The 24,111-nt window shown below is 46.7% G+C and overlaps 1 protein-coding gene across 2 annotated transcripts in view; it reads right to left on the reverse strand.

Moving 5' to 3' along the window:
* The window catches only part of CDHR1 (cadherin related family member 1), a 428,602-nt gene that overhangs the window by 139,958 nt on the left and 264,533 nt on the right, over positions 1-24,111 (reverse strand). For both annotated transcript variants that reach the window (XM_085608499.1, XM_085608507.1), the window contains exon 11: positions 22,613-22,816. In XM_085608499.1, coding sequence (XP_085464625.1) covers positions 22,613-22,816 — 204 coding nt within the window. The remainder of the gene's footprint in view (positions 1-22,612; positions 22,817-24,111) is intronic.

Genomic DNA, 24,111 nt, shown 5'->3' on the forward strand with positions numbered 1-24,111 from the left:
TCCTCCCTGGACCTGAAACAAGCATCCTAGGACCAGGCTAGCTTGATTCCATTAGCACCGTGAGCCCGGGACCCACGTCTGGGCATACCCGTAGCACTTAGGGAGTGGAAGCAAAAGACACACAATTGATTTACAAAATGCAGAACAAATCAAAACATTCACCCCCAGTCAAGAGATCTGGGTTAAATCCATCATTCTTTTGCTCACCATGCCACCCCAGTTTGGATCTGGCCATATGTAAATCAATCTTGATCCTGTGCCTCATGGGAACAGTCCAGCCCGATCTGCCAAGCCAGGTCCTCCCTAGACCAGAAACAAGCATCCTAGGACCGGTTTCGGGGTTTCACCCCTTATCAGCCAGGATAGCTTGATTTCAGTGGCACAGTGAGCCTGGGACCCATGACTGGGCATACCCGGCGCACCACCACAAAAATTAGGTCGAGGGCATAAGACTGTACAAAGTTTGCAAATTCATATTTATGTTTGATTAATGAGCGTGCATTTAACAATGCGCAGACCAACCCTTGTGTGGGACTGATACTCCGGGAACCTGATGGATCCTTCCTTGTTCTCATAGGAGGCTCATTTGGGCCATTGTTTAAAATAATGCAACTCACTTTTTAATTCTAAGAGTCTCAGTTTACAGGTAGGAAATACCTGTGTACTGGTTTCGTTGCTGCACTTTGGTGTGGCAGATAGTACCTCCAGAAGCGCACTTCTTGAGTATGTAGTCATGATCCCCGGGATGGCTCCCAAAACCGACAGCGTGGCTGGTGCTGAGTGCGGTCCGAGCACAGACGGGCAAAGACGGGCTTGCCTTAGGCACGCCTTTGGTACACCAGCTGCACGTCCGCGTCAGGGTGCTTTATGTAGCTATGTAAGCTATCCTGGCTGATTAGTGGTGAAACCCCGAAACCGGTCCTAGGATGCTTGTTTCCGGTCCAGAGAGGACCTGGCTTGGAAGTTCAGGCTGGACTGTTCCCATGAGGCACAGGGTCAAGACTGATTTGCATATGACCAGGTCTAAACTGGGATGGCATGGTGAGCAAAAGAATGAAGGATTTAACCCAGATCTCTTGACTGGGGTGAATGTTTTGATTTGTTCAGCATTCCGTTCATCAATTGTGTGTCTTTAACTTTCTAAAAGTGGCATTTTCAGAATTCTAATTTAAATTCCGACTATATCATAAGTTAAGATTTTAGATTAGGATTCCAGAGACACCAAACATGACTTGATCATCTCTTCCCATTTGCATTTGGAAACTGACCTTATAAAATGTATTAAGGCAGCTCCAATGTTATCCTATGGAGGACATGTAAAACTTAAAAGTACAAGTTCTACTTTTTAAAAACATTGCACCGAGCCCTCTGGACTGTCCAGGGCCTAAACTATGTGTGACTTTTTTAAAAAGGAAGGTTTGGGCCTGGTAAATGGCTTATTTTGCCAGGTCGAATTGGCAGTTTAAACTATACACACAGGCGCTGCAATGGCAGACCTGAGACATTTTTAAACTGCTTCTTAAGTGGGAGGCAATTCCTTATTCTTACAAAAGTCAAGCAGCACTGGACACCTGAGCCTATGCCTCTCTATTGTGAGGCAGCACTGGGCATTTCAGCCTATACATGCTTTTGGTACAGTAGGCATGTGATGAAATATTGAAGCATTTTAGGGCATACTCAATATGTTCTGGTTGTGCCCGGACATATGATGCTTGTGCTTGGCTTTTTTAGTCACCCAAATGTGGACATCAATGCCCACTCCAATACTCCCATATTTACCAGTACTACAGGAGAAGAAATTTCTCAACCTCAAAAATATTTTCCAGGTGGAGATAAAACGAAGGTTCAGTGTGGTACCATGCATGTTTGCAATATGTACTGCTGAAGATTATGTGTTTTAAAGACATTCAAGCAGACCTGTATAATTGTAGGAGTATGGATGACAACTTCTGACTGGCATAGATTTCTGCTGATAGTCCTAGAAATTTTTGTAAATGCACTACAAATTACAGATCTCTGCTCATTTTTAAACCCACAATAAATAGATTTCTGACATTTAAATGATTCTTTGTGAAATCAGACCTATAACGACTATATAATGCAAAACAAAACGGCCCTAGACTAAGAAAAATTAAACTTACATGACGGCAAGCTCTCGACTCAATGTTAGGGGGTATAAAAACCAAAAAGACATATCTTCTCTGTAACAATTTGAGACATATGACCATGTGACAGAACTATAATGAATCTATGTGATATGAAATAGAAACTCTTGTGAAATCAAGAACAATGTCAGGCTTTTATGACCATCCAGTTGGAACTTTCACTAGTATTTTATGACACTGACAGCAGTGTGATGACCAAAGACATTAGATCATCCACAGGAATGTGAAGGCCCGCTCTGGTTCTCAGTCATTCCTAACAATCGCATCAAGCAAAACTAGACCTTTCAGAAATAATCCCCACAATGTCTACTGTGGCGTTTTGTCAGGGTCATATTCATCTACTCTGTGACCACTTTCATAAATAGTCACTAGGCTTATCACATCAGTTTTTGCTTTTACTTTCATAATACCTTGAACTACATTGTTTGACCTGTCACCCTTCAGATGGTCTTCCCCAAGCATTTTGCCTACTACGCTCCTGTTTTGATGAATTAATTTTTGTTGCCCTTCGGGCTTTGAGCGCTTCATCACTGCTGACCAGTGCTAAAATGCTTGGGCTCACTCCCTAAACATGGTTAAATTGGCTTACACCTGATTGGATTTATTAATTTACCTATAAGTCCCTAGTAAAGTGGCATACAATATACCCAGGTCTGCAGCACTTATTGTGCCACCCACACATGTAGCTCTTTATAACGTCTCTGACCTGCCATTGCAGCCTGTGTGCAGTTTGAAACTGCCAGTTTGACTTGCCAAAATACAGCTTTTGCCAAGCCTAAAACTCCCTTTTTATTGCATAGGGCAGAGTGCATTGTATTTAAAATGTTGGCCATGTACTCTTACGTTTTACATGTCCTGGTAGTGAAAAACTCACAAATTCATATTTCACTACTGGGATGCCTACCTGTCCTATTTGATAACACTGGGTTACCTTATTACATTTGATAAGGAATAACGTTTGTATGAGAAGAGGTAGAAATATCATGTAGAAAATTATAATTTAAAATTCTGTATAATGGTAAAGTTGAATTTTAAGTCACAATTCAGGCCTAACCATTTGGTGCCTGCAGTCTAAATCCTGGATAACATGACTAGGTGTAGTTGGCATTTGGCCTTTGTGTAGTCCCCCCAGACACTAATACAAAGAGGGAGTAGGATGGGAGGGTGGAGGTGTGCATAGCCCAAATTAAATTTCAAAGGAGCTGCTTCAGCATACACACAAAACACTTTACGCTAGCCTTTGTGAACCGAGACCATGTGGAGCCTGGGCAGGGAGGTAGGAAATTCCAGAACCATCTGTGGAGGAAAACTCCAGAAGTTTATTACACTTCAAAGCTGGCACCAGGTATAAACATAGGGCCCTTAGACCTACTCTTCAGTACACTCCTGGATCTGTGAACACTACTGACAAGGGACTGCCCTGCTGCTTGAGGCCTGCTCTGCTTTCTGAGAAGGAAGATTAGACCTGCTCCCTTCATCCGAGGCAGAGTGACTTCAAGGGTAAGGTGGCTGCCTTCCTGTTCTGTACCACAGGGACACAACAAGCTCCAGAGGCCTCCCTGCACCTGCCCAGCTGACCTGGTGCACTGGATTTGCCTAGACCTGCAACTGGGCCTGCAAATGGACTTGCCAGAACCCTGCTGGCCTCTGCTGAAGTGAGTTCCTAATCCCCCAAGATGTGCTCCCCCAGGTCCTGGGCCCTTGGCTTGCTTCAGTTGAGCTACTCCTGTGAAGAAAAGGAGAAATCCTGAAGTTTGGGGTGCTTTGCAAATGCGAATGGGTCTGCTCATGTTGAGATCTTGCCACCCATGATGACCATCAATGCAAAGGTCCCATGGACACGACTCTTCATGCTACAGAGTCCGCCAGTGACAACAGGCAACATGAGACCTACACTTTGCGCTAAAGCACCAACAGCCCGCTGTGACCGTCAACATGAAGCTCCAGCAACGACCATCTGTGACCCCGACAGTATTTTCGGCTTACAGTGACAATAGTCTGCTACGCCCTGCCTGCTTGTTGCGCTACAGTGCTGACGATCCACGACCCTCTCCCTGCTCCACACGGTACTCTTCACTGCGAACTGGACTCTTCGCACCGGTCTTTGAAGAAGTAACTTTTTCAGCTGGACTAATCTGGTCCGTGTATTTGGCTCAAACTCCATCGCGGTCAGTCTGAACTTGTGTGATTTTTTCCCAGTCTAGCATGACTAGATAACTGCAAGTGGCGCTTTGTGGTTTAGGGCGCTATATTTACCTAAATCTTTGAAATTGCATATCTCCGGTTCTACTGATTGGATGTTTGTAGGAAGGTGGAATCTGATTATATGGTTGCCCCCAACTTTTTGCCTGGTATTTGAATGGTTTTGACTAGTCTGGCTGGGATCCTGCTATCCAGGTCCCCAGCCTATCTGCTTCCTCTCTAAACTGATGTGAGTACCCTAGGTACATCCCAATTGGATACTGAGGACACCCTATCAGCCCCTTGTAGATGGTACCCTAGGTACCCAGGGCATGGGTCCCTCAGAGGCCTACCAGGGGCTGCAGCACTTATTGTGCCACCCCTGGGACAGCCATACCAAATGACCCCACCAGACCACTACTGTAGTCTGGGTAAGGTGGTGCTTGCACCCCTTACAGGGATATAGGTATCCTGTATCCCACTTAATACAACACAAAGATCCTCATAGGTCACCCCTAAGGCAGGTCTTGCCAATCCTACAAGGCAGGGTGCTGAGATATGTGTGAGGTGGAACCCCTACCTGAGTAGGGACCCTCTGCAACCTTCATAAAACTATTGCTGGGTTGTTTGTAGTGTAGCCATACCATATACTCTTAACCGCATTATAAGTAATCACGATAGCGTGATAACTTGAGAATGGCTACACAGAACCATATCGTATTTGGTGTCAAACATGTAGGAATCATACCCCCAATCCAGCAATGGGAGTGAGGGCATGATTCCCCCCTGTTATAGGGGTGATATGGGAAAAGCGGCAGAATTTAGACACCAATTTAAAAGTGCACACGTAGTACAAAATGGATGCTACCCGCCACCCACACGACTCTGGCTGCCTGTTGCTGGGAAGAACTCCAGCCACGGCAGCTGGACAATAGGGATCTTGTTGCAGGGAGGTGCTCCCACCTCCCCAGACAGACTATGTGGATTGGAACTGGGTGGGTGCACCGTAGGATGTCTTTCAGACTTGAACGTAGGCTTCTCCAGTGCCTACTTCTGCATACACCGCCTCAAACCGGTTCAGGGGCATCCTGTCCCCTGCCCAGGTGGGAAATCACACAAAGAGGAGAGGGTGTAGCCACCCTTTCCCGCCTGAACTCTCATTGGTGGGCTCTGAACTGGACACTCCCCTAATCTTTGGATAAAGGTGAATACAGGGTCCCCAGAGCCTCAGATTATTCTTGAACTTCACAGACTTGAACTTTGACTTGCTGCCGCACAGCTGAATGAAGAAATCTCCCTTGGGGTAAAGGAGTTACCCCCCTGCTTGGCAGGCACCTGCAACACTGCAAGTGACCCTGTTGGAACCTTGCTGCTCCTACGGACATCGACGACTCTTTCCTACCTTGTGATGGGTTTCCAAGCATTCCAGAGGCCAGTGAGTGTGCACAGCAAAGCTCAGCACCATGGACCCTGTGGGTGCCAAGATCCCCAATACCCCAGGACACCGGCCACCTCTTGCACAGCACCCGACCCCGATGAGTGGGGAAGTTGTGCTTTGGCTCATTATTGAGCCAACCTCTCAGCATTATCTGTGCTAAAGATCAACACCCTAGCCCGCTCCGGCGACCCGTGGGCGCATCTTTATGCACGCCAAATTGCTGCCTCCCGCGGTCCCTTGTTTCTCGACTGGTGGGCCATAGCGGAGGTCAATCTTCAATCCCAAGAGTTCCCCTGGTTGCTCCAGGTCTGCTCTTCAGTCTCCGAGCTGGAGACCTCGCTCAGACCTTGTGGGTTTGCACCAGTAGCTGTTTTGTGTTTGTTGTGTGGGTTGCAGTTGCCAAGGCCTAATGGATCCAATCTGGACACTAACACTGCAGCAACCCTCATCCTTTGTCGCCCTCCAGAAGCTGGCCTTCCTTGACGCCTCCTTGACCCCGTGGCTGACGATCCAAGCTACACCTCTTCCACCTGGAAGCATCCAACATTGAAGGGCTCCTTCTCCTGAGCCCCCTGGTCACTGTGCCATGACCCGGACTCTGTCACCTCTGCTTTCAGGTCCTTGTCTTCAAGATCTACATTTTCAATCTTCACAACATCGACGACGCTTCTTGCTAGCAGCAGTTCTTCGCGTTTTGCCATTGAAAATCAGCCCGTGACCCGACATCGAAAACGACCTATGCACCCGGCTTCCCTGGGGCAGGTAACAGTGGTACCTCGGTACTCTTGTGGGTGTGGGCCCTTCAAAAGCTTAACTCTAAAGTATTGAACTTGAACTCCTGCTAGAAGGGTTTTTAATCTTGTAAAATTCAACCGCAACATTCTCCATAGGCTTTAATAGAGATCCTGACAGTAGATTCAGCCACTGCACGCGTCTCTCGTGGGTCCCCTTCCTCACTACCTTGGGTGGTTTCACAAGGGGCCAGCTACCCTAAATGCCCTAGGCATTGTCTGTAGAATTGTCGTGGTTCTTATACCACTTTTTTGATATATGGTTTGGTCCCCCCCAGGGCCCTATGATTCCAGTGCTATTTATTGTAACTATCAATGCTTGTTTGAAGTGTATCTTTACCTCTAGCCTCATAAAGAGACTAGTGGGGTTATTCTTAGAATAAATACATATATTTTATATATATACCTGTGTGGACTACTCTTTCATTTGGTTATTCAAGAGGTTATCTATGGTAAAACAATAAGCTTAACACTCCTTCAAGACTAAGCCTGAAGGCTGCTCTCCACAGCTACCACTAGGATAGCTTTCTTTAAAGGTTATCTTTAACCTATCACCATAAGAGTCGAATTGGACTGCTGCAAGGTGTCCCGTATAACTAGAGGACAGCATATGCCAGGCCAACTTCTCACAATGTTTGTCATTTTGGTCTCGTTTTATTTATCAAATTGTACTCTATTTTTGTAAATTGGTGTGGCATTGTTTCTTGTGTTGTGCTTCCTCATTAGTATTGTCTATTTGCATCATTAACCCTTTACACATTGCTTGTAGGTTAAGCCTGACTGCTTTTGTGCCAATCTACCAGAGGGTTAAGCATGGGTTAGTTCAGTGAGTTCTGTGATTCACCCTGAGAGGGAATGTAGTTGTTGCTTGAGAAGGGTTCACACGCCCGCAACCAAAAAAACAATTTTCACATACATTAAATTGGAAAAGGGATCTATGACTCATCACCAAACGTAAGGCTGCATGTAACAAGTTCCACATTAGCTGCAGCTTAACTGACTCTACTTTTACGGACCCTGTTGACCCAGTTAACCTGTTGCCTCTTTTGATCACCTAGGTATACTGATTAGTGACTCCCTGGCTACAGTCAAAAAGATGCATTACTTTGTTATAATCTTTGAAAAAGACCTTACCTCCAATCTCCAAGTTGAGCCACTAAAAATACATGTATTACCCTTGACAAGTATAATATATTACTGTCCTTAATACTCCTCTCTTAGAAAAACACACCTATTTCAAGGTATAATTGCTAGAATACCATGCACTTAGGGTGGCCAGTAAGGTAGCTTACCAAGCTCCAACATGTACACAGCTATGCTTCCCCTTCATTTCAGATCTGTGAGTGTAGAGTTACATCAAGCCACCCTTGAAGTCTGCTTCATTGGCTACCCATCAAGTAACAAATGCTGCCAAAGACTTGCTGTGTCAATCACTAGGCACTTCTTAGCCATACCCACAAATACCGTTATAATATGCAACTCTTTCAACATCATCAAAATTTCTAGACATCTTCATGGACAGGATTTCTTACTTTGGGCCACCCTTATGCACATCTGAGAACTGAAGGCAATATCATAAAGCTGTGCATGGGCTGGAAGATCCTTTTCTTCAGTATGGATAAAAAGCTAGGTTGAACACCATCATGGTGGTCATCCATCTTCAATGTGCAGACACACATCTATTCCCTATTTATTGTTGCACAGTCAGTTGCACATCTGCACCATCTACCAGTCTGCTTCTCTATGAAGGCTTGATCATTTCACTTTCTTATGATGGACGGTTTTAATAATTAGCATGCATCTGGAATTTTTATGCGATAGAGATTCTAGATTGGAATGTCATGATAAAGGCAGGTTTGAAATGTTTATGGTGGAGTTCTGACAGTTCAACTGAATTTGGCAGTGGAGGAGCTCCATGCATGTCCATCCTCTGCTACCATGAAGCTCTATTGTGGTAATAAACTTATCTGAACATTCCAGATGATTCCAGCGTGATTACTACAATTTTTTGACAATGAGCTGAGGTGGGATCCAGAACGCATCTTTCCACCAGTTTCCTTGAAGCATTGGTTGATGTTTTCAGCTGAGCAACTAAACTTCTTTTTCTTCAGGCTGGTGCACGGAACATAGTATACGTTCATCCTGTGGGCCCAGGGGTGAGTGCGCATCATGGCAAGTGATTTCTTTTCACTCTCCCCAAAGACTAGTTCACAGCTGCTTTATTCCTCCCCTGTGCCAGTGCGGCTGCAATTTCCCTGCCACTGAACATCTTGTCAGGCCTCCGATAGAAGTTCTATGTAAGTGGTCTGGTTTATGGGCGCCTGCCATCTTGGGGGTATTTAAGTATAACCTACTGACTGTTTCGTCAGCACGCAAGTAGCCATTAACGGGACCACACCAACTATATAGGGTTTGTAATCTCACATTTTCGCTGTGAGTCATGACATCAGGTGGCCATCTTTGATGTATATGGGGTTAATTTTTGTTGAATGTGCAGCAGTCTATACATAATTTTCTTGTGAACCCCAGTATTCGGTACAGGTGCAGGGCGGTTGTTGCAAATTGTGAGAAGCAGAGATGCACACCAGGAAGAATCATCTGTTTAATAGCTGCGTGAGTTTCCTATCGGAGATGCACACACATTTACAGAATCTGTAAGTCTTGTTGGTATGGAATTTTGCCCATTTATTATTGGATGCCTATTTTGCTGGGAGCTGCATGTGTGCGTGTACGGTGATGTGCACACCTTTTCCGTAATGGCAGTGGTAACTTTGACTTCTTTGTGTGTTCACTTACTGTGATGCGCATGCCTGTTCTGTAAGGCCAGTGATTACTTCAAAATCTTTGTGTGTTCACTTTCTGTGATACGCACGCATATTTTCAGAAAAAGGCGTGCTGGTTTGGAGTTCTATGCGTACATCTGTGTGTGTTCACTTACTGTGATGCACACATTTCTGGTATGCTGCTATTAAACCGGTGGTGTGCACACCATTTATTTTGGAAGAAACTTTGCTGCATGTATTCTCAGGGATTTGCACACCTTTTAAGTGGCATTCTTATGATTTGTAGCATTTTTTGCTTTGCTGCATTTTAAATGGACACAAATAATTTCACATTTTGTATACATGTGCTCATTTGACTGTTGTCTGCAGGTGCGCTTCTAAGGGGGGCAGAGTTCACTATAAGCGCTGCATAGCCAGAGGTGTCTTTTCATCAGTCATCCTCCTGCTCTGCGTGATATAGGCAGTTGCACCTCCACCTTCATTCTTGGATGCGCCACACGAACCATGGGCAGGTGTGGAGTGTGGTATGATGCCTTTGAGACCTATTTGGGGGTAATTGGAGCATTGAGATTCAGGAAAAAACGTCTGCTTCTGCATTTACTTGGCTTTGAGGGTAGGTCTGTGTTCAAGCATTTACTGGAGTTATTGCAGGATGATGTGGAAGAGCTACAACAATAAGCAGAAGCTGTAAAGAAACTCAAACTTTTGTGAAACTACCTAGTTTGATGGTTTTAAGGCACAAATTCTTCAAACCTAAGAAAAGGGCTAAAGAGAATGTTGACGCTTATATTTCTGTGCTGCATAGGTTGATTTCTGAATGTCAGTTTGACAATTTCATGGACCAACTCATCAGAGATCAATTTGTTTGGCACTGTAAGGACAAACAGATTCAACAGAAACTATTGGCTATAGGTACCCCATCACTGGAGTGACAGGGTACCAAGGTGGCAAAAAGCATTACAATTTTGCATATTTCTGTAAGGGAACTGGAGGATAGACCTGCTGAAGCAGATAGTGTTGTAAAAGCCTCCACAGGGAAACCATATCAATCTGCTAATCAGAGCAGGAAAATTGATGTGTCCAAAAATATGAAAGAGCAGAGTTCAATTTTAGGGAATTCTAATGCTTGTTTCCGGTGTGGCAATCCACCGCATGCCAGATAAAGTAGGTGTCCTGCAACCAATGTCACATGCAACTTTTGCAAAAAGGTTGTTCATTTTGAAAAGCTTTGTTTGAAAAAGAAAAACAACAAGAAGTCTTTTGCATGTGCGGTTTAGTTGGATCTAGAGTCTGATTCCGAGATATGGGGCATGCAGGATCTAGTACTTGCAGTTGGTAAGGAGTTCAAGGGGGAGGAACCCAGGGTGAGTAATCTTTCCATGTATGTAGATTCCATGGCTCATCAGTACTAGCCTCTGACACAGATGTGCGTGTCCCTTGTGCACTCAAAGAGACGGTGTACAAAATAGATTACTCTTTCATCTTGATTCATCCATAATGTCTTTATTCCATTTAATTTTTGTGGTTACGTTTTATTTTCTTCATTCATTTATGTCGCTTGTTATTTCTCCATAATAATAGTTTCAAGCAAACAAAGGTATATCTATGCCCAATGCATTTCAGCGATTTGCCCTTCTCCTTGGGCTGTACAACTGAAAAGTAGAAGAAACTTATGTTCAGTACAAGGGTAGTTGAATACTCTTAATCATCTATATATATCTGCTGTAAGGAAGTGTGTCTCCATGCATTATTAATGCTGTAGTCAGTGAAAGTGAATGTTATTTACAGCGTGCACTGAAAATATCCAACAAGCAGTTGGCTCAGTGATGTAATAAATCTTAAAGAGGTGATTAGAAACAATCTTGCCACACAAATATTTTCGTGGTTAATCACAACGAACATTAGTGCAGTGTCATGCGCTTAGTAATGTAGTGACTCTGTAACACGTTGTAAAATGGTGAACCATCGTATATCTCAGTAAATGGTGAAATTACCCCGAATATGGTGTGCAAGAAGCATTGTTGTATGCCAAACAATAAATGGCTAGTGAATTCATGCGTGGCTCAATAAAAAGTGAAAATCCCCTAAACGTGGTTAGCTAGAGTATCATTGTGTACCAAAGAATAACCCCGGTGAATCCGAAAAGTGTTGAGCGATGTCGATGATACGCGAAGTTAAAAGATCTTACGATTAGCGTGAATAAAACTCACATGAAAAGTTGTGTTCATAAAAATACTGTTATGGTTTCGACTGTAAATAAATAAATACAGTGAGTTATCAGTTTACAGTACGTTATTACAAAAAGTGGTTTATTAATATTTACGAAAAGCGGTTTGTGAGAAACATACCCACGTCTCTGCTAGGTTGCGAGTGTATACATTTTCGTGAAGTTAGGACATGAGTGGCTCATTAAGCGTGTGTTAAGACCCGTCGGTATGCCGGAAGTGTGCGCGTGTCGAAGACTACTGCACTAATGAAAATAGATAACAGGCTCGTAGTTTGTGTCAGTATGTCAGAAAGGATGACAGACTCGTATCCCAGTGATATCGTGGATTCTTGCGCATTGTTAGTGTTGTGTAAATACAAATTGATAATATTGAAAACCTGCTTCTTCTTTTAAAGAAACAATATTTAGTAAATATGAGCAACAAAGCATTCCTTTTGATGTCATCAATCTAAAAACGGTGTTATGAAATATAAGCATCGAAACTTTCATTTTTGATGTTATTCAAATGTCTCACTGTCTGTCATAGAATATTATAATTGAAATATGATCATGAATTTCATAACATATCTAATTTGAAGAATCCAGTCGATACGTGAATAAAATTATCCTATCAGTGTTCAACAAGATGCAAATTTTAAGACTATTAGTCGTTACAAGCTAAAAATTCAGCCAAGATAAACCAGTGTTGATCACAGAATTAGAGAAAGCCAAACATTACAAACAGGCAATTCAGTTCTATCTGGTTATAGCAAAGCATGTACATAGTGCCCTTGTTTAACAATATACCGAGTGGAAGAAGGTCATTCGCTGGGTCATGTAGTGTTGTAAAACATCAACAGGGCCATATCATGATTCATTATTACTTTCAATGTAATGGCTGATCAAAAATTGAGATTTACAAGAAGCAACTAAGATCGAATCGTTCATTCAACCCCATGGAGCTGACTGAGTCCATGAAATTAATCCAGTAAATTTCTCTCTGTAGTAAAAATTGTATATTATTGCTTCCCTGTCGGATTGAAACCTGTTCTAGGACTAGGAAACAGAGTTGACTGATGTTGTGATGCATAGTGTTGAAATGACTAGCCACCGTGGATTTCTGATTGCGTGTTCGGATATTACTTTTGTGTTCATTCAATCGTATCCGGATCTTTTGCTCGGTTTTCCCAACGTAAACTAAGCCGCAGGGGCATTTCAACATGTAAATTACATTTTGGCTGTTGCAAGTGGGCGATAACTCTGAGTTTAATGGAGGTTCCTCTGTTGGGATGTCTGATGATGTTGCCTTTAATTATGGAATTACAATTGCCACAGTTTAAGCAGGGAATAGTGCCTTTGTAAATCTTTTCTTTCTGAACTGTTGGTTTGTTTAATATTTGTTTCAAGTTCCTTGATCTTGTGTAAGCAAACCTTGGCTGTGCGTCAAATATTCCTTTAAAATCTGCATCTGTCCTTAGCATAGGCCAAAATCTGAGAATGTTTTTCTTGATTTGATAACTCCGAGTGGAAAACTTGGATACAAATAAACAACGATTCCCGTCCTTGTTCTGGCCGACATTCTTCCATAGGTCATCTCGTGTTCTAATGTTTGTTTTAGCAACTGCTGTTTCTAAATCTCCTCTGGATAACCTCGACCTTTGACTTTTTTCATACATGTTTTTATGCTTTCTTTGTACAAATCTTCATTTGATGATATCCTTTTTAGTCGAAGTAACTGCGATTATGGCAGGTGTTTCTTTAGGGATGGCTGGTGGAAGCTGTGGAAGTTTACTAAATTGGTCCTGTCAGTGGGTCTGGTGTGGACTTTGGTTATCAGTTGTCGATTGATATTTAGAATGCAGGTGTCCAAAAAGGTAATCTGTTCAGAACTGATGGTTGAAGTGAATTCAATGCACCTTGTTTAAAGATTCAATGGCAAGTATTAACCACCTAGAATTTTAAGACTTCTCAACAAATTGATGCAGTACCAATTCGATGTGGACCACATCCCAGGTGGTAGGAACAGTAGAGATGATTTTCCTGCATGTTTTCTGTGCAAAGGGGATGATGACAGGGATGTAAAGTTGTCTGATTTGATGAATGAAGCCTTTGAAGATTGCTTTGTGACATCTCAAGAAATTCCGAAATTGAATTGAAGGTTTGTTCAGAGGGAGAATGGATGGAAGCTGTGAAGGGTGATCAGGTTTTGCAACAGGTTATAGTTAAAGGAGATTAGCCTAGAGAGAAGGTTTTGTCTCCTTTGTTATAGCCATATTGAAAGGTGGGTGATGACAATTTGAATGAGGATGGTCTTCTTCTAAGATAAGACAAGTTGATTCCTCCACATTCTGTGAGAAACAGCATCATTATAAATGCCTTTGAGGGACAACTGGGTTCTTCCTTCACCAAGTGACACATTTGCGAATCCCTTTTGGTGGCCAAGAATGGAACGTTAATGGCCTTAGTGAAGAATAATGTGAGTCTCACACACGAACAGCAGAAAGGCTGGTATGACAAAACTAAAGTGTTAAGCTGGTCACTATGGAGGTTGGGGACAGGTTATGTATCAACTCTTCTGCCCACGTGCAGAAAGGGATGAGTAAGTTCAGTAGTCCAGTTAAGGTGGAAAAGATTTGTGGCAATACCATTTGAAGTAAGTGGTGGGCATTGATGCAATCTAGCCAAAATTGTTAAGGTGGGAAACGTGCCTGATGACGTGAAGGTGTTCATCACAATATTTGTGTCCCTACAGTCTTGTACATGAACAGAAGTGTGAGCAGACCAATGGTGATTAAGATGACTCTGAGAAATACCAGGTCACATCTAGATGCTTTGAACGATAGTTAAATCTAGCAGGTTTCGTACCTGAATGAATCTATGTGTTCTTTATGTGAGTGTTTATCGTGTGTTGTGAGTGTTTTTTTACCTTGTCTGTTTGTGAATGGCCACAAACCCTTATCCAATCGTTTACCACCCTAGATATGGTTAGAGATTCACTCCAGCAAAGGACTTGTGCAATTCCCCTTCCAGGATGAGAATGAAAATGCATCAACACCAGCTTGTTGGGAATGTAGGCACAGACGTTTTGTTATTGAAAAATGTTTCTCCATGGAGAGAAAAAAAACAAAAATGTTCATTAGCACATTGAGTTGCCTTTTGAAAGTGAGGTCCTGTACACTATATACATTTGCTTCCTGGAAATATAGCAGTTTTTAGAATTTGATTTGAATTTAGAATTTAGAAAGCGCTTTATGGCCAAAGGCATCAAGGCCCTGCCATCAGAAAAAAACCAACCATGAGAATACCAATTATGGGAGAGAGTACAGCCACGTTTTCAGCATCTTACAGAAGGCTTTTGGGCAGTAAGACTAGCAATGTGGATAGGGAGAGTATTACACAACTTGGCAGCCACAACAGAAAAGGTGCGTCCACCCCATCTCGCTTTTCAAGGCCTTGGAACAACAAGGAAGAGGATCTCAGCTGCCTTTTTGGAGAGTACCATCTAGTATTATGGTAAAATTAAGACTCACTCTATAGTATTCCTGGAAAGCTGTGCCTGAACTGAAGCAACATTCCAGGCATACAACTGCTGTATTTTGTGAATACGGAAAAAATTGTAACTGTGCTCTTCCGCAGGGGGGCGGAGCTTGGCTCGCGACGAGAATGATGGCTTGAGCCTCGGGCTCCGGCACACAGAGGCTCTTATCCTTAATTTATCCTGCCCCACACCGTGTTAATTGAATGTAGTTGACCTGCCACGAGTGGCGAGCAGTGCGGAGTCGAGACGGGGCGTGCTTTGCAGGAGCGGGGAGTGCTGGACGCCTGTCGATCGGCACCGGCTCACGGAGACGAGGAGGCCCCTGATCCCCGATCTTGGGTGCGGAGCAGGTCTGGCGATGTCGCTCTGCGTGCGGCATTGCCAGCTGGGGGTGCCGGAGCGCTGGAAGCGCTGCTCCTAAATTGAGATCGCGGCTGCGGCGGGGGGCCGACACATCGGAGGACCACCGCGGGGTGTGTGGTCCGACTGCAGAAGACTGGGCAGCGGCTCGATATGGCGGCCTGACTGTGGCGACGAAGGCCGTGGGGCGGAGTGAGGCAGCAGTGGTGACCCCCTGGGATTGTTTTGAGCGGCGGAATCAGGGGTGAGACACACGAAGGCGATCGGCGGTGGCAGAGTACTGGTGCTGCGGCGCCGACGGCCGCTACATTGGGGTCTCCCTGCTGCCCCTGGTGATTACGGCCCCGCAAGGTACTGGGATGCACGGCGGGCTGCATCGGGTGTTTCGCTGCAGTAGGGGCAGCCCCTGGGGGACAGTCGGGGCGCCTTACAACACCGCAGGGCTGCTTTGTTGGCGGAGAGGCGGCTGGGAGCTGGCCTGGTCGCAGGGCACCGATGCTTGGGCGCTGAGCGCGAGGGTCCACCGTTGGCTGCTAGGGGAAAAGGTGCACAGGAGGAACAGCTTTGTACGGGAGCTGCACGAGAGACTGCGGGGCCTGCTGGGGTCGGTGATGAGGAACGCCTACCAGCGTGGCTCTTCTTGGCTTGCCAGTGCTTGTATGTGTGCCCCTGCGACAGATGACTTGAGCACTGCGGCTGCCCCGGTCCTTGGGTAGTTGGAGCAGCGCTGTGCGAATTGACGTGGGAGGTGCCCCGTGGCTGGAGACCCTGGTGCCTGCGACACGAGGGTTGAGGCCCGCGATTTGACCGGTGGCGCTCCCGGAAAATGCACTTGGAGCACCATCGTTATGCTCTCGGTCACTGGGGCGCAGTGGTGTGATAGACGTGTGGCGCCCAGGGAAGGGAGGTGACACGATGGGCAAGTCAGATAAAACGCAGGCGAAACTCTCTTTTGAGCAGCGGCGCCCTAAGACCCAAGCAGTGGGAGAGGGGGCGGCGGATGGCGTGACTGCCCCCCCTGACGACGCCCAGGATATTCACAGTCTGCTGCTCTCGATGGAGAGAGGCCTTCAGTCGGGCATCACCTCCCTCGGGGCGAAGATTGATGCTCTCTCCTATCGCATGCACCGCATGGGGGAGCGACTCGATAAACATGCGGAGCGCCTGGATCAAACTGAGGAGAGACTGGCAGGGGTGGAGGACGCGCAGACCTCGATCGACACTGAACACAAAAAACTAGGACGCATCATGCAGGTATTGCAGGATAAAACCGAAGACTTGGAAGCCCGCGCGCGACGCTGTAATCTGCGCATAACGGGCCTGCCGGAGACGACGCCTACGGGCAAAATGGAGTTATTTGTGGAAAAACTGTTGACAGGGCTGCTTGGCTCGGAGATCTTCTTGACTATGTTCGTGGTGGAGAGAGCGCATAGATCCCTGGGTCCTAGGCTGGCGCTGGGGGTGTCGCCGCGGCCGATCATCGCCAAGCTGTTGAACTACAGGGATAGAGATGCCGCACTCCGGGTGGCGAGGGAAAAGCAGTCGCTCCAGTATGAGGGGTCCTCCATCTCGCTGTATCCAGACTTTACTGCGAGGGTCCAGGAAGCCAGAGGGCAGTTCATCCCGATTAAAAAACAACTGCGTGAACAAGGCCTGGACTACGCGATGCTCTACCCCGCAAAACTGCGTGTTAACAGGCAAGGGAAGACTCACATCTTCCTCGATCCCAAGGCCTTACAGAGGGCACTGAAGGACTGGAGCAGGGAGAAGAGGAACAGCCCTATGCGGAACTCAGGAGATGAGGAGGTCGGGGGCTCTTTGGAGCAGCAAGACTAAAATACGTAGGTGATGGGTACACACTGGGAATGCGGCATGCTGAGGAGGTGAAACACTGGGGGCAAGCTGGTAAGAGAGATTCTAGGGTGCCGCAACAAGGCCTGGATCATTAGGGGGACGGCAGGGGCCACCTGCTTGAGGTGCGTAGGGTACGGCTGGGAGGTGCCCTGTGTGAAAAGTGCTGATCTAGCGGGGTAAATCCAGTGGGCGGGGCTGCTACCTGGTAAACTGTGGCACTGGCGGAGGGATTGCGAAGACTGCCGTGACTTTGTGATATGGAAGCCAAGGGTGCAGGGAAGCGCATACTTGCTCATGTATCCCCTCACGGTGGGGGAAAGTACTCTTGCTCTGTGTGCGGAGGGGAGGGCTTGGTATTGAGCGTATATTGTATACATTCCTTTGTACGGAGCTACCTCTGCCTCCGAGTGTACTACACATTTTTTGCGGGGATTTCTGTTTAGAGGGTGGGGAAAGGGAGGTGGGGGCAATCTCTAAATGAGATCCAGCTGTGGGAGGGGGGAGGGGAAGGGGGTTTGGTTGTTTGTTCAGAGGTTAGTCCGACAGATAGGAAAGGGGAGAGGGCGGATGCCTGGAGACTCCTTGCACACTATGAGCTCGAAGCCATTTAATTGTAACTGTGATGCCCAAGGTTAGACCTACTGTCCCGCTAGGGTCACCCAGCCCCGTACGAGTATTGACTTGGAATGTCAGAGGATTGAACGATCACCGTAAGATGCGCAAAGTCCTGCAATATCTCCGCAGACATGACATAGATGTAGCCTTCCTGCACGAGACGCACCTTCCAAACCACAGTCCCATGCTACGAACCGGGGGGCTGAGAGGAAATGTACATGCGGCTGGGTTTACAACGCACGCTAGGGGGGTCCTCACCTGGGTGAACCCAAAGTCCGACCTTGCGGCGCAGCTGCTTGTCACAGATGGAGGGGGTAGGTACGTGATCTCACGTTGCCAGGGCAGAGGACTAGACCTATTGCTAGTGAATGTTTACGGCCCTAATTTTGACTGTCCTGACTTCTATAGTAAACTGGCGGACACTGTGAGGGGCTGCGGAGCCTTGCAGATTCTGTGGGGAGGTGATCTTAATGTGGTTATGGACCCGCGCTTGGAGAGGTCGGGGGGGCCGGCTAGGGTGCCCGCGGCCTCTGCCACGATGTTGCGCAGGACAATGATTCGCATGGCGCTCTCAGATGTATGGCGGACGCTGAACCCTGCGTTGGGGGGCTTCACGCACTACTCAGCCTACCATAACCTGCACACACGCATAGATTACTGGCTTGCGTCGTCGACGCTCATCCTGCGGGTCGGCCTGTGCCAGGTGCTGCCGCGGACTCTGTCCGACCATTCCCCTATTTTACTGACTATCGACATGCCTAGGAAATCTATACCGCCGTTCACGTGGTGGTTCCCCCCCTACTCGTTACTGGACCCCCTATTTAAGGAGGAATTGACGAAAGCTATAACCACCTTTTTCGACACTAACATAGGTTCAGTTGACAGCTTTGAGACGGTCTGTATTAGAGGGGTGACTATGGCTAAGCATTCAGGGGTGTTGCGCGATATCCGCAGGAGACTGGCGACTCTGGAGCGTCGACTGGGTGAGGTAGAGGCCAGACAGCTGGGGGGAGAGGAAAGCATGGCTACAGAGGAATTGAAGACTCTATTGGAGGAGTACCACGAGGCCGCGGATGCGGAGGGCAAGCACTTGGGGAAGTACGCTATGGCTAGGGTTTATGGAGAGGGGGAGAGGCCGGGCTTGGTCTTGGCGAATTTACTCAAGGCAAGACGGAGTAACGCTAACATAACTGAGGTCCGCTCGGTAGCTGGGGAGATGCTGACTGGGGAGGCGGAGATCGCAGCATGCTTTAGGGCATACTATGCAGCATTATATGCTTCCCGGCAGACGGGGATGGATGAAGAGATACGGGACTACTTGGACCACATTAAAGTGCCCTTTCTTTCCAATGCCCGTAGGGAATTTCTGGCTCTCCCCATACAGAGGGATGAAATCCTTGAAGCGCTGGCGGGCATGCGTGCGAACAGTGCACCTGGGGCGGATGGCCTGACGGCTGCCTTTTATAAAAACTTTGCGGATATCCTCCTTCCACATCTTTCGCAGCTGTTTGATGACATGTGCGACACGGGCCACATGCCCAAATCCATGAGTGAGGCATTATTGGTCGCCATCCCTAAACCAGGGAAGCCCCCGGAGGAGTGCAACTCCTATAGACCCCTGTCGTTACTAAATGTGGACACTAAGATCTATGCGAAAATATTGGCTACGCGCCTTGCGCTGCTGACACCGGAGCTTGTGGCTCCGGAGCAGGCGGGCTTCATGCCAGAGAGGAATTTAACCTATAATCTACGAACAGTTTTCGGCACCATGCAGCATGTTCACAGGGACACTAGAGCACTCGCGGTGTTCCTAGACATGGAGAAGGTGTTCGATTCAGTTGAATGGCCTTTCATGAGTCAGGTGTTGACCAAAATGGGCCTGGGCCCGGTATTCCTGCGAATGATGGGGGTTCTGTACACAGCGCCGAGCGCAAGGATACGACTGGGGGGGCGCGTTACGGAGGCTATCCACATCTACAGGGAAACGCGTCAGGGCTGCCCGCTGTCGCCGATACTATACGCTCTGGTTGCCGAACCGTTAGCCTGTGCTTTGCGTGAATCCCATTGCCTGAGGGCGGTGAATTTCCCCACCTATAAAATAGGACGACACCCTGCTGTACGTGCGCGACCCAGAGAGTAATTTAGCTCCGGTGCTGCGAGAGGTGGTGCACTTCGGTGCCCTCTCGGGCCTGCAGGTGAATTGGAATAAGTCCATTGCCTTTCCGCTTACCCCCACCACGACCCCCTTTGCGATGGAGTACCCGTTACAGTGGTCGGATGAAGCGGTCAGATATTTGGGGATACGGCTCCACACGGACCCTGAAATATTAATGAGGGAAAATTATGGCAGGGCTATAGATAAACTTGAGGACGACGTGGAGATTTGGATTGGCCTCCCACTCTCCTTGGTTGGCAGGATATCAATCATGAAAATGGTTGTGCTACCTCGCTTCCTTTTCCTGTTCATTAATCTACCTATGGTGTTACCACGGGTATTTTTTGATAGGCTACGTAGGTCTCTATTGAAGTTGGCATGGGCGGGCAAACAGGCTCGAGTCAGCTGGCAGGTGCTCACATTGCCGTACCATATGGGAGGACTCGGTGCGCCTGATATGGAACTGTACTATCGGGTGGCTCAGGGAGCGCAAACACACAGCTGGATTCACGGGGAGGAATCGGTACCGTATCTTATACTGGAGAGGTAGTTTGCGGACCCCCTCCCATTGCCAGCGATTCTATTTGAAACACCCAATCGCCGTACAGGTTATTTGGACTCCCTGAACTCCACGAGGCACGCTTGGGATAGTATACTACGGAACACGGCTGGGGCATTACTGTATTCCCCAGCAATGCCAGTGGAATGGGCGCGATGGCTGCCTCCCTGTAGGGACAAGGGTGTGGTGCGGGCCATGCAAGAACTTAGCCTGCACATGATGGGAGACCTGTTCGCGGATGGCACAGTGATAACATGGGATGAGGTGGCTGCAGGGGCGGAAGCCCCGACGCGGCTGCAGCGTTTCCAATTTCATAGAGTGAGGGGGCGTTGCGGCAGCAACTGGGGGACGATATGGCAGAGCCCCCGGAGGTGCCGGAATTAACGTATATCATCAAGCACAAAAGCCCTCGCAGGCTAATATCTCGACTTTATAAGATAACTATGGAGCAACGTATACATTGGTACCCCAAGGCTCGGCTGGCCTGGCAACAGCACCTTGGGATGGTAATAGACGACGCCATGTGGCAGTATTGCTGCGCTGGCACACGTAGGATATCACTCCATGGGAGACACAGGTTACTTCATTTTAAGTACATGAATAGAGTATATTATACGCCGGCCAGACTACACCGATACGGTCTGCGAGAAGATGCCGCGTGTGAGCGGTGTGGACACGCCACGGCAGACTTTATCCATTTGGCCTGGGAATGCCCTGAGGTATATAGGTTCTGGCTTGCTATTTTCCGCAAACTGGGGGGACTGATGGAACTAGAGTTTAACCCAGATCCGGCAGTAGCTCTGCTGGGCTATTCGAAGAAGCTGCCTAGAGCCGTTCGCAAAATTGTTGACATGGGTCTGCTGATGGCTAAGAGAAGGGTGGCAATGTGTTGGATGAGGGGCCCATTGCCTACGGTAGAACAGTGGGCCCGGGATGTATTGTATTGCTGCACGCAGACGGAGGTATTTAGCGAGCTGCTCCCGCTGCGCAGCCGACCGAAAAATTTCTGGGGACTATACACAGAACGCCTCAACGGGAAGGAGGGAACATCGGAGAGGGGCACGGAGTCGGCAGTCGAGGGGGAACAGGGAGCGGCAGTGCAGTAGGCTCCCGGGGGTGTGACCGTTCGTCAACGGGAGAGCCGACTTGTGCGCAGAGAGCCAGGAAATGCTGGGGGCAGTGGGCAGTGAGGGGTGGGGAGATTGGCGATAACAGAGCGGGAGTGGCCAGGGACTGGCAGGTAGCAGAGGGTGGAGTACGGGTGGACCGCTGAAGCTGGTAGCTGGTAGAAACTGGGATTGACATTATTGGAGGAGATCTGTTCGGACGCCTAAATGTTGGGGGGGCAGGGGGGATGGAGAGGGGGTTGGGGGAGTTTGATTAGATTAGAAGTGAAAACTGTTGTTCCCCAGGCGGGAAGTGTATACAGGCTGTGACATACTGCTATAATACTGTAAGACCACCCAACGGGACTAACTTGGGGTGCAGCGATGCCCGGCCTCCGGGATGTGGGATAAGCTGTTGGGCTGCTGTGACGTAATGTGGTACAATAGCCGGCCTCAGGGTTGTAGGCGCACTATGATGTATGTCATTTCGGGCAATTTGATAATAAAGAAATAAATGAAAAAAAACTGAAAAAAAAACTGTGCTCTTCTGCAAGAGTCAATTTATGATTCTCTTTGTGAATCACTCCCTGTGGTGATGTACAACATTTTGTGAAACACGCTTTCTGTTTATAACTCTGACTCCATGCTTAAATCTCTTTGTTCTGCCTGGAAGCCGAGACTCTCTTGTTTCTAATAGCATTCCAAAATTATGCCATGTTATCTTAACAAAAGAAATGAGCAAGTTCTTCATATGCTCTTGCAAGTTCACAACAATTAAAAATAATATTAAAATAACAAATAAATAACATAAACCCTCCACAAAGGACGTCTTATCCAGAATAATGACTGTTCAAAACAAACCTGATCAGAATCGTTGACAGTAATCTTCAAGCCCCGCAGAATCTCTCCCTCTGGTGGGTGCTCGTACATTGTCAGCTCAAACCGGTTCTGGAGCCCGTTCTCCCCATAGAATGTAGGCGGGTGGTTGTTGAGGTCCACCACCCTGATTGTCACTACTGTGAAAGCATGGGCCACTACATCACCTCCGGGGGACAATTCCTCTACCTGGTGAGTTAGAAAACAAAGGACAAGGGAATGATCACTTTGTGTGACGTAAATTCCACCATATTACCTGCCCTTTATTGGTTCATATTATGCATGTCTTAATGATGAAATCTTACTGTTCTATCTTCAATAACTGGTGATTGGTGTGTGAAATAAGGAACTTATATTTACAGAGGAGCCTATATATACTTTAGAGACCCTTTAAGTTTTAGTTTAAGAAATGTTTATAGCACCTGTTTGCCGCAGGCTGTCCAGTTACCGCATTTATAACAAGTCGGGTCCAGTCCCCCAAAATCTTTTTATTAAATAACATAACGCATTGCAATTGAACAGAACTTCTGACCACCGTAACAGATAAAACAGGTTAGAGACACAGGTAAAGTCAAACATTAGAGGTTCCTTTCTTTAAAAGAGTTTATAAAGGAAAACAAAAGTATTGATGCCAAATATATTGGTTGAAACCATTATCATTTCCTGTTCATTCAGTTACTATGGAGGAGGAATATTCTCTAAAATAGTGTTTTTGTACAAGAAGCAAGAATACCTACATTTTCAAAGTACTTTTGACATGAGCAATTGACTGAATATACAAAATGTTAGACTTTACTTTCCAAGAAGGATTTACTGAGAAACATGTTTAAATATTAAGACCTGCCAGTGCAGTTTCTTCATAACAGATTAAGGATGAGACACCAAAAATCCTTTTAAGAGTCAGACAAACTGTGCATTTTTCAAGCACTTTTGGTGAAGTAAATGATCAAACTAAGGGGGATATGTACAAGGGAGTGGCAGAGAGAGGCATTAGCCTTCCTGGCTCAACGCCTGTCTCCGCCACTTCTGAAACGCAAGGCTGCATCATATTTACAAGAATGTGGTGCAGCCTTGCGTTTCCCCCTGTGATGGCACTAAGTTTAGCAACCTAGCACCAATGCAGGCACCCTTGCACGATAGTGCAAGGGTGTCTGCGTGCAGGGGAGGATTGTTTATGTGTAGGAGGGTGTCCTTTCCTGCACATAAACAATCCTAAAATGGCATTCTGTCACTGTCATGTGTGCTGCTTCATGCAGCACACATGAAAGTCACAAAATAGCATTTTTTAAAGGGTTTTTTATGTACAGGAAGGGACTCCTTCCTGTACATAAACAATCCATGGCATTTTGCATTCTCCATGTGTGCTGCACAAGGCAAAAAAAAGAGGAGAAATAATGCATTTCTCCTCGTTTTACCAACTTAAGACCAGGTTTTACCTGGTCTTAATTTTGGCGCTGCCTCCTATGTACGCCACCCATGTGCAT

The sequence above is a fragment of the Triturus cristatus genome, chromosome 1_2 (genome assembly GCF_964204655.1).
Source record: "Triturus cristatus chromosome 1_2, aTriCri1.1, whole genome shotgun sequence".
In the NCBI taxonomy this organism is placed as follows: domain Eukaryota; kingdom Metazoa; phylum Chordata; class Amphibia; order Caudata; family Salamandridae; genus Triturus; species Triturus cristatus.